This window comes from Neolamprologus brichardi, chromosome 14 (genome assembly GCF_056152115.1).
Source record: "Neolamprologus brichardi isolate AB-2024 chromosome 14, ASM5615211v1, whole genome shotgun sequence".
NCBI classification, from domain to species: Eukaryota; Metazoa; Chordata; class Actinopteri; order Cichliformes; family Cichlidae; genus Neolamprologus; species Neolamprologus brichardi.
Genome location: NC_142117.1, coordinates 22,655,507 through 22,669,432, shown reverse-complemented (window position 1 = coordinate 22,669,432; position 13,926 = coordinate 22,655,507). Strand labels below are relative to the sequence as shown.

The window sequence follows — 13,926 nt, the reverse complement described above, 5'->3', positions numbered from 1 at the left end:
AAGAAGCTGCTGTGACGACTGCCTAATTGATATATAGTGATTTTGGCAAATAAAGACAGCACCCCTAAAGTCAAGCACTACATCACTGCTATGAGATTTCTTTAAAAGTGGGCATCTAGCAGGATATTTAGCAAACAAACTACTGTCCTCTAAACCCAGCTTTACAACACATATTAACTGAGCCATGAGAACATGTTTTGGACTATTGTTTACTGGACAGCCTGCATAGAAAGGTTAAACTTTTCATTGCAGGAATGACATCACAATCACATGTAATACAGAAATAACTTAAACCTATTAAAACATGTATCTTCCATACATGATCCACCTCTAACATTTATATAAATCATTTTAAGGTAACAGATTTTTGTGCCACATTTATTTTAATATTTATTTAAGAGAGCAGTCACTCACCTTAGCTGCAGAAGGCTCTGTATCACCACTGTCCAGGTGTGTCTGCGGGTGGCCCTGTCTGCATTTCCAGACCAGACTCCCACAGTAGAAATCCCCACCCACTAAACCACCCCTCCATGCTCTGGCATATTTTAGTTCAGCCGCTCAGTTACATATTTATAGTCTCATAAAATTTGCAAGCTGGTGCCAATAAACAAAAGCTGCTTCAACCTTTGAAATCGTAACAGAAAATGCGGAATGTTATAGAGTCTTCAGGTGGAGAAATCTTTCCCTGACACATGGTTTCATAGCCCCAGGTGACAGTATTATAACCTTGACTGACATTGACTGGAAAACAGCAGAGTGATTTCAAATGCTGTTTGACGTTTGCATGTAAATTAATGTTTATAGAAAGTTCCCTGAAGAAAACAATAAGAATCCAAATTCTACAACAAAATCAGGTTTTCAGCAAAATGAAAACAAAAAAGAAATAAAAGAAATAAACATAAAAATACACGTTTTGTGTTCAGCCACTTTTATTTATGCCAAAGCACAACAGGTTGCCACACAACAAGACTCTTGTGTGAAAAATGAACATATTTACTTGTATAGCTTTCATGTTTAATTTCAGACTTAATACTGGTTAAAACCCGACCTGGCAGCAGGGTGACAACAAGGACTAGTGATCTATACTCTCTCTATAATTTGGCTTACATTAGGCTACTATTAATGTAGTCTGGCAAACAAATAATATCAATATCATGACTCTCAAACTCCACAGACAAACTTAATCTCTCTTCCGGCAGTGTAATGCATGTCTAGTTATTTAAAACATCATGAGACTGACTAAACAAATAACAAAGAGAAAAGAACGATACCCTGGCTCGACAGATTTGTGGCACCAGTGAGTGTGTATGGGAAAACTAATTATAGCCTGCTGGAGACTAGCTAATCCTGACGGAGCCAGTGACAGAGCAGTGGAGTGGATATGTGGAGAAGGTGGCAGTGAGATAGCTGATGCAGAAGCTTCCTCCACTATGAACTGTTAAACACTGCGGTGGAGGAGCCCATGCAGGTACCTGCACACTACTGTGCTCCCTCAAGAGAGCTGTGGCAGTTGAGATTGTCTTATATAAGGCTCATCACATTTGCATGTAGAGATGCACATGCACTTGTGATGTACACACAATCATACACATACAGGATATGCATGCACACATAACTACACTCATATGGCCACACAAACACACCCAGCCATTCACACTTAAACATAAATGAAGATATTCATGTTTCTGTGAACTATCAGTACTATTTATACACATATCGTATTGATACATATATATACTGTATATATATATATGTGCTATATTCTGACTGGCAAAATATGACGCTGGACAATTAACAAAACAATTAGGAACAGCAGGTCACACAAGATTTGAAAGTCTTCTTTTCTTTTAAAGACAATCTTGCATTAAAGGTGCTACTGGCTACGACAATGAAGTGGAGACACGGTCACAGAAAGGCACAGGAATGGACAAGAGCACAGGCAGCGAGGGAGGGACTGGCATGATCACAACGAAGAACAGCAGGCACAAGAATTATGTACATATCAGCATTACTCCTCTAAACATATACCTCCCCTCTTACCCTATCGCATGACCGGTTATAATAATCACCCACACCTTCACTATTATTGTAGACAAGTATCAAATAAAATCTTCTTTTCAGAAGGTAGTTCTTTAGAGTTGCCTCAGTTCTCTGGTGGAGTCTCCTTGGCAGCTGCTGCAGCTGAAAAAGGTCAATGATGAGTGAGTTAGCTGAAGCGAACATGCAAAACATTAAACTTGCCCAGAGTTATTTCTTGTTAAATATTCCTCTCCTGTGCCAAAACATTCACTCACTTGCAATCACTTGAAGGTGAAGGACAATGCTCAGGGCTCTGCTGCTAATTGAGGGCCATTAAGTATGCAAGGAGTACATGGATTTTGTACTCGTGACCTTATAACAAAGAGCACTACTGTAGAGTACATGTACGCACTCACTTAATGTACAAGGTATGTGCATTTTAAAGTGGAAGATACTCTTATAACTCACACAAGTTAACTAATGCATGCAATTCAGTAAAAATGCTATAAATATCATATCAAAATATTCAGTTAAAACACATAGCCCATATGCTTTCTTGAAAAGGTGTACTTTAATTCAACCCTTGATTGTTCCCCAAACCTAAAGTAGTTTTGTTGCATAAGTTTAACCAAATTTCACTTCAAAACTAAAAATAATATCTTAAAGAAAAACTTTCTGGTCTAAAGCCTAAAGACAAACTTTCTCCCTGCTACCTTGTGAATCACTGAGCTCTTCTTGAAGACGGCATGAAAAGAAGCTAAGATTCACTAAGATTTAAAGCAACAGGTGCTGAAACATCTCTTTACAGTTTTTCTCCATTGGTTTGGCTCATTTCTTGAAACAGAAATTACATTCTCAAAATAACATGGACAAACCTCCAAACCTCTTGGCAAATGTTCACAACAGAATGGCATTTCTCATTCATTTTATCAAATGGCAAATGCCTTAGTACATGTCTCAATTGTCTCAGTGCATCTTTGCAAATGATTAAGTACAAGTAGCCTACAGTTATACAGTTAGCCCACATTTAGCACATTTTCCAAATGAATAGATCTTGTAGATCTTAACTGATTAGTTGATTCTCAGTCTAATGATCATTCCCTCCAAAACATGTCAGCATGATTTCATTGTATAAGTACTCGCATGCACAACCGTCTGTTCAATTGTCAAAATTGGTCAAGAACATAATACCATGAATACCATATATGAATTTCTTTGAATATTTGATAAACTGATGACAGTCATTGACAGTCAGGTGAAACTAGGTGTCACACACAGGTGTGTTCCATGATTGTGTGCTGCCAAACACAGATATATAGAGCTTGACCAGAGCCAGTCAGATCACTGAACATGGATAGACAAGGCCAAGCAAACGGACAAGGGGAAGTTCTTCCTCAAAGAAGAGGAGGAAGAAGAAGAAGAAGAGGAGGACTGAGAATGCGTGGTGGAGGAATAGGGGGAAGAGGAGGCCGAGGAGCACGAAGACACTGTGCTGTCCCGAATGAAATTCGGGCCACAATTATAGACCATGTCATAAACCATGGCCTCACAATGTCAGAGGCAGGTCGTCGAGTGCAGCCTAATGTGCCTTGCTCTACAGTCTCCTCCATTATCCAAACCTTTCGCAGGGAAAACAGGTATGTACTCTATGTAATATATGATGGAATTATATGTTGTATAGGACAGGGCACTGTGTGTGAGGCTAAAAATGTATAACTTACTGTAGAGATTTTGTGTGCATCTGCCTACAGTGGTAGGTCTATACTAGCAGGTGGAGAGGACTAGTGGAATGTTTTGATACTAAATATGAGAAGAAATATATTGAACAAATTACTGTAAACTATGGAATTACATAATTTATACAGTTTACAGAAGTATTCCAGTCACTGTGCAGCGGGAGAATGAGTACAGCGAACACTGAATAAGTCCTTGTTTTCTGATTTTGTGTTCATACAATTTACTACTGTAATGTACATTTTCTTTTTACTTATGTATGAAACTTTCTTTGCGTGTGAATAAAAAATGGTTATCATTTCCTTGGTAGTGTGAGTGCGATCTGTGATGTCAAACCTTGGAGGCTACTCTTCTTCTGTGGTATATTGTTGGTCCTCTGCCATAGTGACAAAACATCTAAACATTTTGTATGGCAGTACTCACACAATGCCAAAGGGACGATGCATTTTGGGGGCACTGACTATTCAGATTAGAAAGAAACGTAGTTTTGACACATGAGTGAACTGTTTTAGGGGAGGTATGAGCTTTTGCAGGTGGACCATGTTGTTGTGATCAACCATCCAGGTTTATTTTGACAAAAGCACCAAGAATGATGAGAATGTCCGATCTGTGTCGAGAAATGAGCCAAAGCTATTGAGAAGGATCTTTGCTATTTTGGAGACACTGACTGTTTAAATGAAAAAGGGATTTAGATTGAAGCCTGAGTGAACAGTTTTGGAAGAGATATGAGCTTTTGCAGGTGAGCTATAGTGTTGTGCTAAACTGTAAGAGTGTTTTGCCAAATGATCTTAGAGTTTTGAGAATGTAATTTCTGTTTAAAGAAATGAGCCAAACCAATGGAGAAAAACTGTAAAACAGAGGTTATATACAGTGGACTAAAAGCCACTTTAAAATAAAAAGTCTAAGCAATATTTCTAACAACATAATTGGGAAAAATACGGTATTTATATAAATATATGAAATATACACCAACTTTTTGTGGGGTGTAAGAATATATGTCCTCTTCAAGATGTTATTTAAAAATATCTTGAAATATATCAAGCACTGTTATGTGATAATTACAGTAATAACACTGTTTATCTTTGCACTTTTTCTTTTATAGCATATAGTAAAGCATATTTTTTGCTGTGATTTTATTGGTTTTATGTGACCAAAGGATCACAATGCATCTTCCATCAGTAGCTTTAGACAAATGGATAACATGAGAGCAGAAACACTGCAAAAAATGATCCCACATTTGACTGATTGTTTAAAAGCTTTTTAACTGTAAAAAAAAAAATGAAAGAAAAAAAGCAGATATTGCATTATTCTGAAATGTAGCCAAAAGGAGCAGATTTCCCAGTTCCTGTGTTCTATGGGCTCTCTCAGAAGGAAACTTAATTATGGATGTATGTCAGAGGGTGAGCTTGAGGTGAGGAGGAAATGACAAGAGTTAAAATGTGCATCTTACCCTTGGAGACAATCAGATTCTCCTCCTGTGCCTCCTCATCTCCGGGGGCCCTGAAGAGAGAATCCACAGGTTGTCATGGTAACTAAATCAAATAGTATGACCCAAAAAAGCTCCTCATGCAGCTTTTAAAAAAAATCATTTCTGTAAATCAGAGAGGGACACTGACATACCTGGGCTTCTGGTTAATACCACAGCGGCATCGCCGACCTGGAAACACATTAAACTGTCAGCTGTATTGTTCTGTTGTGAACGAAACATCTGTGTCATCACTATTAAAGTGTTACTGGATTGTGAAACAGCGTGTAAGGAAGATCATGGAGTAGAATGATGTGAAAATTCTATGAAAATGCAGTTTTTTATTATTTCTAATTAAATTGTAACATTTGGTTATAGTGGAGAGTGCGTGTAGACATGATGAAGCGACACACACGGTTAACTTACTGAGGATTAGAAGAATGCCAAGTGTAAACAGCACCACTGCAAATGCCAATCCCCCAATCCTCAAGGTTTCATAGTCTGCAGAAGAAAGAAAGCAACAGCAGGGGTGTAATTTAATCATTGTTTATCGCAAATAATGCTTTTTAAATTATTTGATTTATTTATTTTGAGGGATTTACAATGAGTCTATGTCTCAGCAATGTGCTAAGTACTTTCAATGTGCTAGTTATTTCAGAAGGTTTTGCTTTAACTTACCATAAATAAATGGGTTTTCAGAGGAATTGGTTGCTGCAAACACAGAGGAAAACAAACACATTTATAAAACCACAATGAGAAATCAAAACACATTGTCTCAGTTGCAAGCCTGTATCACTATTATCAATACACTTTTTTGAGTGTTTTGTGACCAAATCCATGACTTTCTTCTTTTGTAACCTATATAATTATTTTTATGACTCATCTTGAAAATTAGTAAACTAATCAGCTTTCCTAAGGGTATTGGTAGTCATTCAGGAAATTATTGCTCTGTTAATGAAAATGAAATGGATATAGAAGACCACTATATCCTATATATGTCAATAGGAGATAAGGGGAAAGCTGGCATGAAACAATATTGCATATAATAATATCACATATTAAACAGATTTCATATAAAATGTAATTTACTTCAAGCAGTGATTTTTCAGTAATAGCGTTATGATGGTTTGACTTTGAAACAGTGCTCTTTAGATCCAACACTTTAGATTTCATAGATTTTGAAATCCTATATATTTATCCTACTTTATCAACTCTATTTCTTGCCAAATTACTGCTCATATGTCTTCAAAACTAGAATCTGTTTGGGTTAATAACTTGGTCTGGTAATTTTAAGGTTCTATCAGTACATCCGAAGAGTCTGATCTAAACATGAATAGATCATCAGTAAAGCACTTAAGATCAACGTTTGACCCCATTAGAGACCACAGGAGGAGTACTCACCCCCCTCTGTATCAGTGTTTGTTGCAGCTGCGAGGCAGAGTGTTAAGTGGTTAAAGTGAAAAGGTGGAAAGAAAACAGAAAGGGGAGAAACACAGGAAATTAGAGGGCCATAAGTGAAAGATGAAAAACATATCTTTGCAAATTCAGTCCCACACAATAAGAGACCAGGCATGCATAGTAAAATCCACACTTAAACTGATGTTTTTCTATGGATTTGACTTGTCCACCCCCAGTCCTTTTCCATGAAATGTCACCGCTTGCGCCAACACTGCCTCCCTATGGACAATCGGCGAGTGTGCATGCATGTGTGTTTGTATGCATGGATGCACGTGTGTGTTGCATGAGTAGGGTTGTACTTACCAGTCATATATACAAGGAGTGAAGAGACGATGAGCAAAATAGTTTCCATGGCAACTGCTGACACAGAGTAATAAAAAAGGAAGGGGGGGGGGGGTGAGAGAGAATTGAAAGAAGACAAAATAGACAGTCAGGGGGATTTTTGTTTGTTTGTTTGTTTGATTGCTCGTTTGTTTTTCCCACTCCACTCCAGCACATTCATGTCTGCAGTCTGGGACAAAAACAGCGACAATGAACATGCATTCAAGGTCTTACTGCGCAGATGATGACCACACAATTACACACCTACTGAGTGAGAGGAAAGAGGACTCACATCACGCACAACACTTGCTCTGTCCAGCCTTTTGGAGTATAGCAGATGTCAAATGCTTGTGGATACAGCTTTTATCTTGCACAATGATCTGTGTTCACAGCCATACATGTTCTCTTTTTCTGCCAGAGACTGCTTCTTCGTCTCTGTGGGCATCACACAACCTTGACCTATTTTTATGTAGGCTATTCAGTGCGCACCCACGTGCAGACACACACCATGTCTGCTACAGAGATATCTCTTATGTTTAGGCAACTATAATGTTGTTATGTCCAGGCAAACTATAATGAGCTAAAATATTTTATGTATTTATTAATTTTCAGTTTATTTAATTAATCATTTTTTTAGACATCCAAGGTATATGGCTCCACAACTCTTTTTTTTTACAACAAGTCAATTTATGAAATTTCTTCCCTCCTAGTTATTCCATGATCAGTTGTAAGGGGAATTATAGTAACATTGAAACTCAGTTAATCAGTTTGCATTCTGACATCATCCAGACCATCTGGCGATAAAAATTCAGGTGTGTGAGAATGTGTAAAATGAACAGATTGGGTCTTTTTTGGCTGTGTTTTAGCAGATCGGTGCATAATGAATGAGTCTCACCTTTGACCTCTAGTGTTTGAATCTCTGACACCAACTTAGACCACTTTCTTGATTTTATTTTGTAGCATGTAAACAAAACATATGGCAGGTTCAGTTAATCTGTTTCTGTTTTTTGTCACTCTAATATCATGATACCACTGTACATGGCTGTTGAATGCAAATACGTGTCATGGATCAGTGTGTAGTGAGCAGTCCAAAGCCCCATCAAATTAGCTTGTGCAAATAAAGTGTCTGATAGATTGTTATACATCAGCTGACAGTGACTATTGACTATAATACTTCACTCTAAATTAATATAGATGGGAAACACAGCATGACAGCAATGGATTTGATGGAGCAGAACAATGCTCTGTGTGAACTAATAAAACAAAACATGTCTGCAGTTCAACATGCATGATCTATAAACAAACCATGGGATGTCTGCACTGCACCTTCCAGAGGTTTTATAACCCATACTTTAGTACTGTTAACTGAGAGTATCGACTACTAATTCTAAGAGTATTGAACTGGTCCTCTGATTGACTGGGTCTATTTATGTCCATCTAGCCATCTGTCTATTTGCCTGTGTTCAGCTGCATCACTGGTATAGGACATAATGCATTTAAGCAAACAAATTATCCCATTATGGTCATTAGCTGTAGTATGAACAACAGCATTCCTGCGCACTTGCAATTTGTATGTTGTGCTCCACTTATTTGATTTGTGAGCTATAAACAGATCTAAACAGCATAATAGTAACTGGGACATTTCTGAAATGATGTGACATAAGATGACGATGGAGGAACAGATGAAGCTGTCCCATCCAATAGAATGATACATCTGAAACAAAAATCTTTGCGTGTGATCTTGAACAGAAGAAATATATAATATATAAACAAATATATTTTTATAGATTCCACCTTATGATCCTCAAATCATAAGGTGATGATTTGAGAATCAAACCATTAGGTAAGTTCATCATGTTAAAATCCAACATCACTGGAAGAGTGATTTAAAACTCATCTCAAATAATGGCTAAAGGGGAATCAGATTTGTGATCAGGAATTTGATATTAATATATGTTATTTTTAATGTATTTTATATGTATTTGTTGTTCTGCATTTTCTTACTGTCCTATGAAATTTTATGTTTTAAATTTGTTGTCTGGACTAGATTGGTGTACATTGTTTGATGGTGTGTTGAATTTCTTATTTATCGTTTTAGTCTGACCTGCCAGGGACAACAGATGAAAAGTAGCCTTTTGGCTAACTCTGTTTATTTACATTGATATATTCAACAATGTGCAATGTCCCTTTTAAATAAATAATATCAATGTATTCATTTATATGTTGCATTATTAAGACCTTTAAAGTTCTATGTAACATCCCAGTGATAGAAAAGAAAATAGCTTCCTTTAGCGCAGGACCTTTTTTTCACACCTGTTACTAAGCAGACAAGACAGAAAGCTCTGTCCTCTTTTCTCAAGGTGTGCATGTTGAGAAGATTAACATGCAGTTCAGCTTTATTAATAAACACTGCATCTGCTCACGTGCAGCATGCAGCAGGCATAAATAAAATAGGTCATTCATTAACAAAGCAGGTCATCTATGTTTATTTTGTCAAACACTCCTTGTTTCATGGACAATTGTTTAGTTGATTTTGTTTCTTTTTTTAATCTTTAATGTTTCATCTTTCATGCTAGTTTTACTGTGGCTAAAATTGCAATAATCAAAGAGCTGACAGCCGTGATGATGGTTACAATAAAGGAAGGTATTTGACCGTGAGCCACCTGCAACTCTTTCACTTTCATCTTTCACTCTTCACATGCTGTTAAACTGTTGTTGGAAAAACACTATCCAGGATGATATGGGATAAAAAAATTTTTTAAAAAAGGCAGATACCAAGAAGCGATTGTGCTCTAAAAGATGGTGGCTGCTTGATGAGCCTTTATCAGAAATAATCAATAGTCAGTGAAAGTTTTTTTTATCCTCCTGGGCCCACCCACAGATCAGATTTCCACTAAGCCTTTAATTGGTGATGACATCACTAAAATTACATTTATGAACATGATAGAGGGAGAGTGACCTGAATGCTTTTAAAAGGCTTTTTAATTATAAAAGAGGAAGATGGGTTTTTTCAATGGTTTGTTTTTTCGTTTTTTGTTTTTGCAATACCTCAAGTGGCTATTAGTAAATATTAGCACTTACAAAGTGGCATCATTCCTCCCTGAATATGTTACATTTGTTGATGCATTACCACCGGCTGTGCATCAGTAAACATGAGGAAAATGTATCATGTCACCTGTGTGTGTGTGTGCATACACAAGATTGCTTTTCTATCAAATAGCATAATCTGAGGTCATACTGACATGGGGAATTGTTCACTTATTCATGTGAATAATGTCTTGGCATAATATGTCTCAACATAATACAGCAAGAGCAATATGGCGTGATGTGTGTCAGCCAGCTGCTCTCTTGCACTGGCAATCTAAAGCTCGATCTGTCACTTTGGTGCTAATGGAAGGAGAGAATTTTGAAAAAGTAGACAGAACCATACCAAGGCTGATGGAAAGAAGTCTGATGCTCTTTTGTGTCCTTCTCACTTAGGCACTTGCTAATGGCATAGATATGACAGTAAGTGCCCAGGGTTAAGTGGCCAGCCGGACAACCTCAGCTGATTTCAGAGGAGCCAAAGAAAGTCTGAGGTTAAAGGGCAAGCAATCAGTGTCACACAAAATATAGCAAGTTTATTCAGACCGCAACACTCATCCCTCTTTGTAAGGACATAGAGAGCTGTCCCTTGAGCAGTAAAAAAAATCATCTTGGAAAAAGTTCTGTAACAGTTTCAGCAATTGAGGCATTGGTTTTAGATTGATTTTAGATTGCCTGCAAAAAGTCTTGATTTTTTAATAGCTGAAAAGCAGAAGAATATTTATTTAGAGTGCTAGACATTAAGATGAGATGTGTAGAAAAATGATTGATGCCTGTTATTTTACACTGCCTTTTTACGATATTGTGTTTGAAGGAATGAAATTCCTTAGGTTTGAGTGTTTTATATATAACACTATATATAAGCTAGTCAGTAGTGGAGTTTTTATACTTTGCTGCTTACTGTTTCTTTTCTGTTTCAGTCACTGTTCACTTTGACAGTTTACTCACTGTTAGGTAAGGTTTAGGCACTAAATAACTTGGTTATATTTAAGAAAATATCATAATTTGGTTTACAATGTACTTGTATATGACATAAACCTGTAATCTACCAAGTCCTATCAAATATCCCACAAAAGGATGAAGACAAAACATTTATACACCAGTACTAAAATATCAGCTTCATAGGTTTAGCTTAAAATTACTTACTTCTCTGGCCAATATCCATGACCATCGGATGAGTACAAAAATTACAATGACTTTTGTTAGAGTTCAATTTGGCTTCCTTCTGAAGTGTAGAACTTTTGACCTTGGGTGGGTCAGTGTCATATTTTTCCTGTGAGAACGAGTTAGAGATTTGGCACAATTGTACTTCCCCATATAATGTATCATTTGATTGTTTCTGCCAGCCTTTTTCTCCCTGTGTGTGAACATGACACCTGAGCAGTTGCCTTTCCATCTTTCCTCTGTCTAATCTGCACCATTGTTTGGTAATATCAAGTTCCTCAGCCAGGCTTTCTATTTTCTGAGAGTACAGAACTAGAAAAGGGCAGACGTGGTGATGATATCTGTTTGGAAAAGGCAACAACATTGAATGGAGGCTGTTTCCTGTAATGTTGGGACGAGGAAAGGGCAAGCTGAAAGCCAGTGAGACTGGGAGACAGGCTGACAGGGTTAGACATTGTCTGGTAGTACAGGTGAAGGGCATGCAGAGGAGACACTGTCTGAGGGGAGAGGACTGTGGTAGGGCAGCCTGTTGTACTGTAGTGACATTTACAGTATAACATGCACAGAGCTTTAAAAACAAAGGCCAAGGAGGGACAAAGCAATAACAGCAGTGAGATAGGGAAGTACACAAGGGCAGCAGAGTGCTCCAGAATCACAGAGACATGAAAAAAATAATGGTTTAACCTTTGACATTATTACTGCTTGGCAAATGTGCAGGAGTTGTGGGGAAAAAAACAACAAGGTCATGAAGGAAAATCCATCCTAAAATGACAGTGTGTGTTTTTACAGATGACCACACCCCACTAACACCAACACTCAGTCAATTCAATTTAATTTATATTAGTGCCAAATCACAATAGCAGTTGCCTCAATGCGCTTTATATTGCAAGATAGAGACCCTACAATAATAGTATAGTAGTTCTATCAATAGCCTACCATGTACCAAATGAAACAGAGGTTAGGTGATATTTGAAATTATCACATGACAGATGTTTTTGTTCTTGTTGTCGTTGTTGTTTTTCCCCACTGGCTTTTCCTGTGTGCTTCAAAGCCAGAGAAGTGCAAATTCATGTAGTTTTCATTTGCACCTCAATTTGCACTTCCCTGACTGATAGCACACTATTTGCTTTGTAGATCTATTGGTTAGATATCAGGCGTAAATTTTAACACAGTTTTAAAATATTGGCTGGGATAACTGGGCCATATCTTCCTGTTTCACTTTACACTTTGGAGTAGTGCGGGTGTCTGAAGGAAATTAGTTTGGGTGACTAATAACCCTGAGGCATTATCTAAACCCAATAAATCCAACTAAATATGAAAAGAGCCCTATATATTAACATCAATACAATGTGGGGCAGCTGTACAATACATGAATCCAAAAAACAAAACAAAACAAAAAACAGCCTTGACCTCTATATCTACCATTATAATGATGTTACACCACTATGACAGCCATCGTAATTTAGTGTCCAGTTATCGCCATGGTAACTGTCTCCAACTGACAATTGTGGCGCCGAAAGAGAAATGGGTTAAAGCAGAGACAACACTGACTCCACTTAAACAGGAATAAGGGGTGTGGCACGCATCTTTAAGGTCGAAATCTCTGGCCTACATTGAGACCATTTCTAAGATAACTGATTTATAAATAAATAAATAAATAATGAGCGTGACCGTACATTCAGCGGTTGTTTCCAGATAAAGTCGCCTGTCGGGGACAAAGGGAGACCTCAGTCACACACACTGATAACCTCTCTATTACTCGTGACGATCCATCAAGGCTCTGAGCTAAGTTACGTGTTGTTTGGTTTGACTGACATAAAACAACAACAAAAAACACCTTGCACAATATGCCTCAATATCCGATGCGTGACGTCTTCGCATTGATCCACTTTTTCGTGTCTCAACCTGTGGATTATCTGATGATTGAGAAAACCCGAGCCATCATCCGCCTGGTGATTTTCCTTTTTACTGAAACAGCTAAACAGCAGTGTCATAACGAACGAGTTCATTTTACTTGGAAATGACAAGTGGATTAATCATGGTTTTTATCCCGTTTTTGCAATATCCGCGTAGCCAGCGAATAGTGCCAACAGACACACCCTCGTGGTACATGTTCGCGTGGTAAATAACAAGCAGCCTTGGAAATGCCATCTCGATTAGTTACTGTGACCATGTACACCAGACAGGTGGTTATTATTGAAAACAATAATAATAATAATAATAATAATAATAATAATAAATGACACCACACGTTTGCCTAAAATAATTCCACAAAGAAGTTTGCACGAAAGACACAATTTATGCACACTGGGGAGGCATTATGAATAAAATTGCCTTGCCTTACAGTCTTATTGCACTCATATTCTTTTTAGACCACTGGATCCCTTTTTGTCTTTATATGAATAACACAATCAAATATGTCGCTTATTAACTTACCTTTTGTTTCTCCAGCGGACCGTTGGTTAACAAACTGATATCCACCCGCAAAAATCAGTCAGTTTGTCTCACAAGGACTCTGCTTCAAGTATTCTCATCTGTCAATATGTGCAACCTGCTCATATGTACTTCCCCTGGAAAAATAGATGTGATGACGACAACAGTGTGACTCCTGGAGTGACTGCTTATTTAGTGCGTGGAATCGTCCCTGCCGCTCCCTTTCTGCATCTCTCCCTCTCTTACAC

General features: G+C 37.6%; 1 protein-coding gene across 2 annotated transcripts; it reads right to left on the bottom strand.

The window, feature by feature from the left end:
• Window positions 1–911: 911 nt before the first annotated feature.
• Window positions 912–13,925, bottom strand: fxyd6 (FXYD domain containing ion transport regulator 6). Of its 2 annotated transcripts, none has more exons than XM_006795410.3 (8): window positions 13,682–13,925; window positions 6,980–7,036; window positions 6,620–6,646; window positions 5,897–5,929; window positions 5,645–5,719; window positions 5,374–5,410; window positions 5,204–5,253; window positions 912–2,181 (listed from the first exon to the last, which is right to left on the bottom strand). In XM_006795410.3, the coding sequence occupies exons 2-8, from the start codon at window positions 7,026–7,028 to the stop codon at window positions 2,144–2,146; spliced, it is 309 nt and encodes a 102-aa protein (XP_006795473.1). In that variant the 5' UTR covers window positions 7,029–7,036; window positions 13,682–13,925; the 3' UTR covers window positions 912–2,143. The 2 variants fall into 2 exon arrangements, with proteins under 2 accessions (XP_006795473.1, XP_006795474.1); XM_006795411.3 differs by having other exon boundaries at window positions 6,980–7,033.
• Between the last annotated feature and the right edge of the window lies 1 nt (window position 13,926).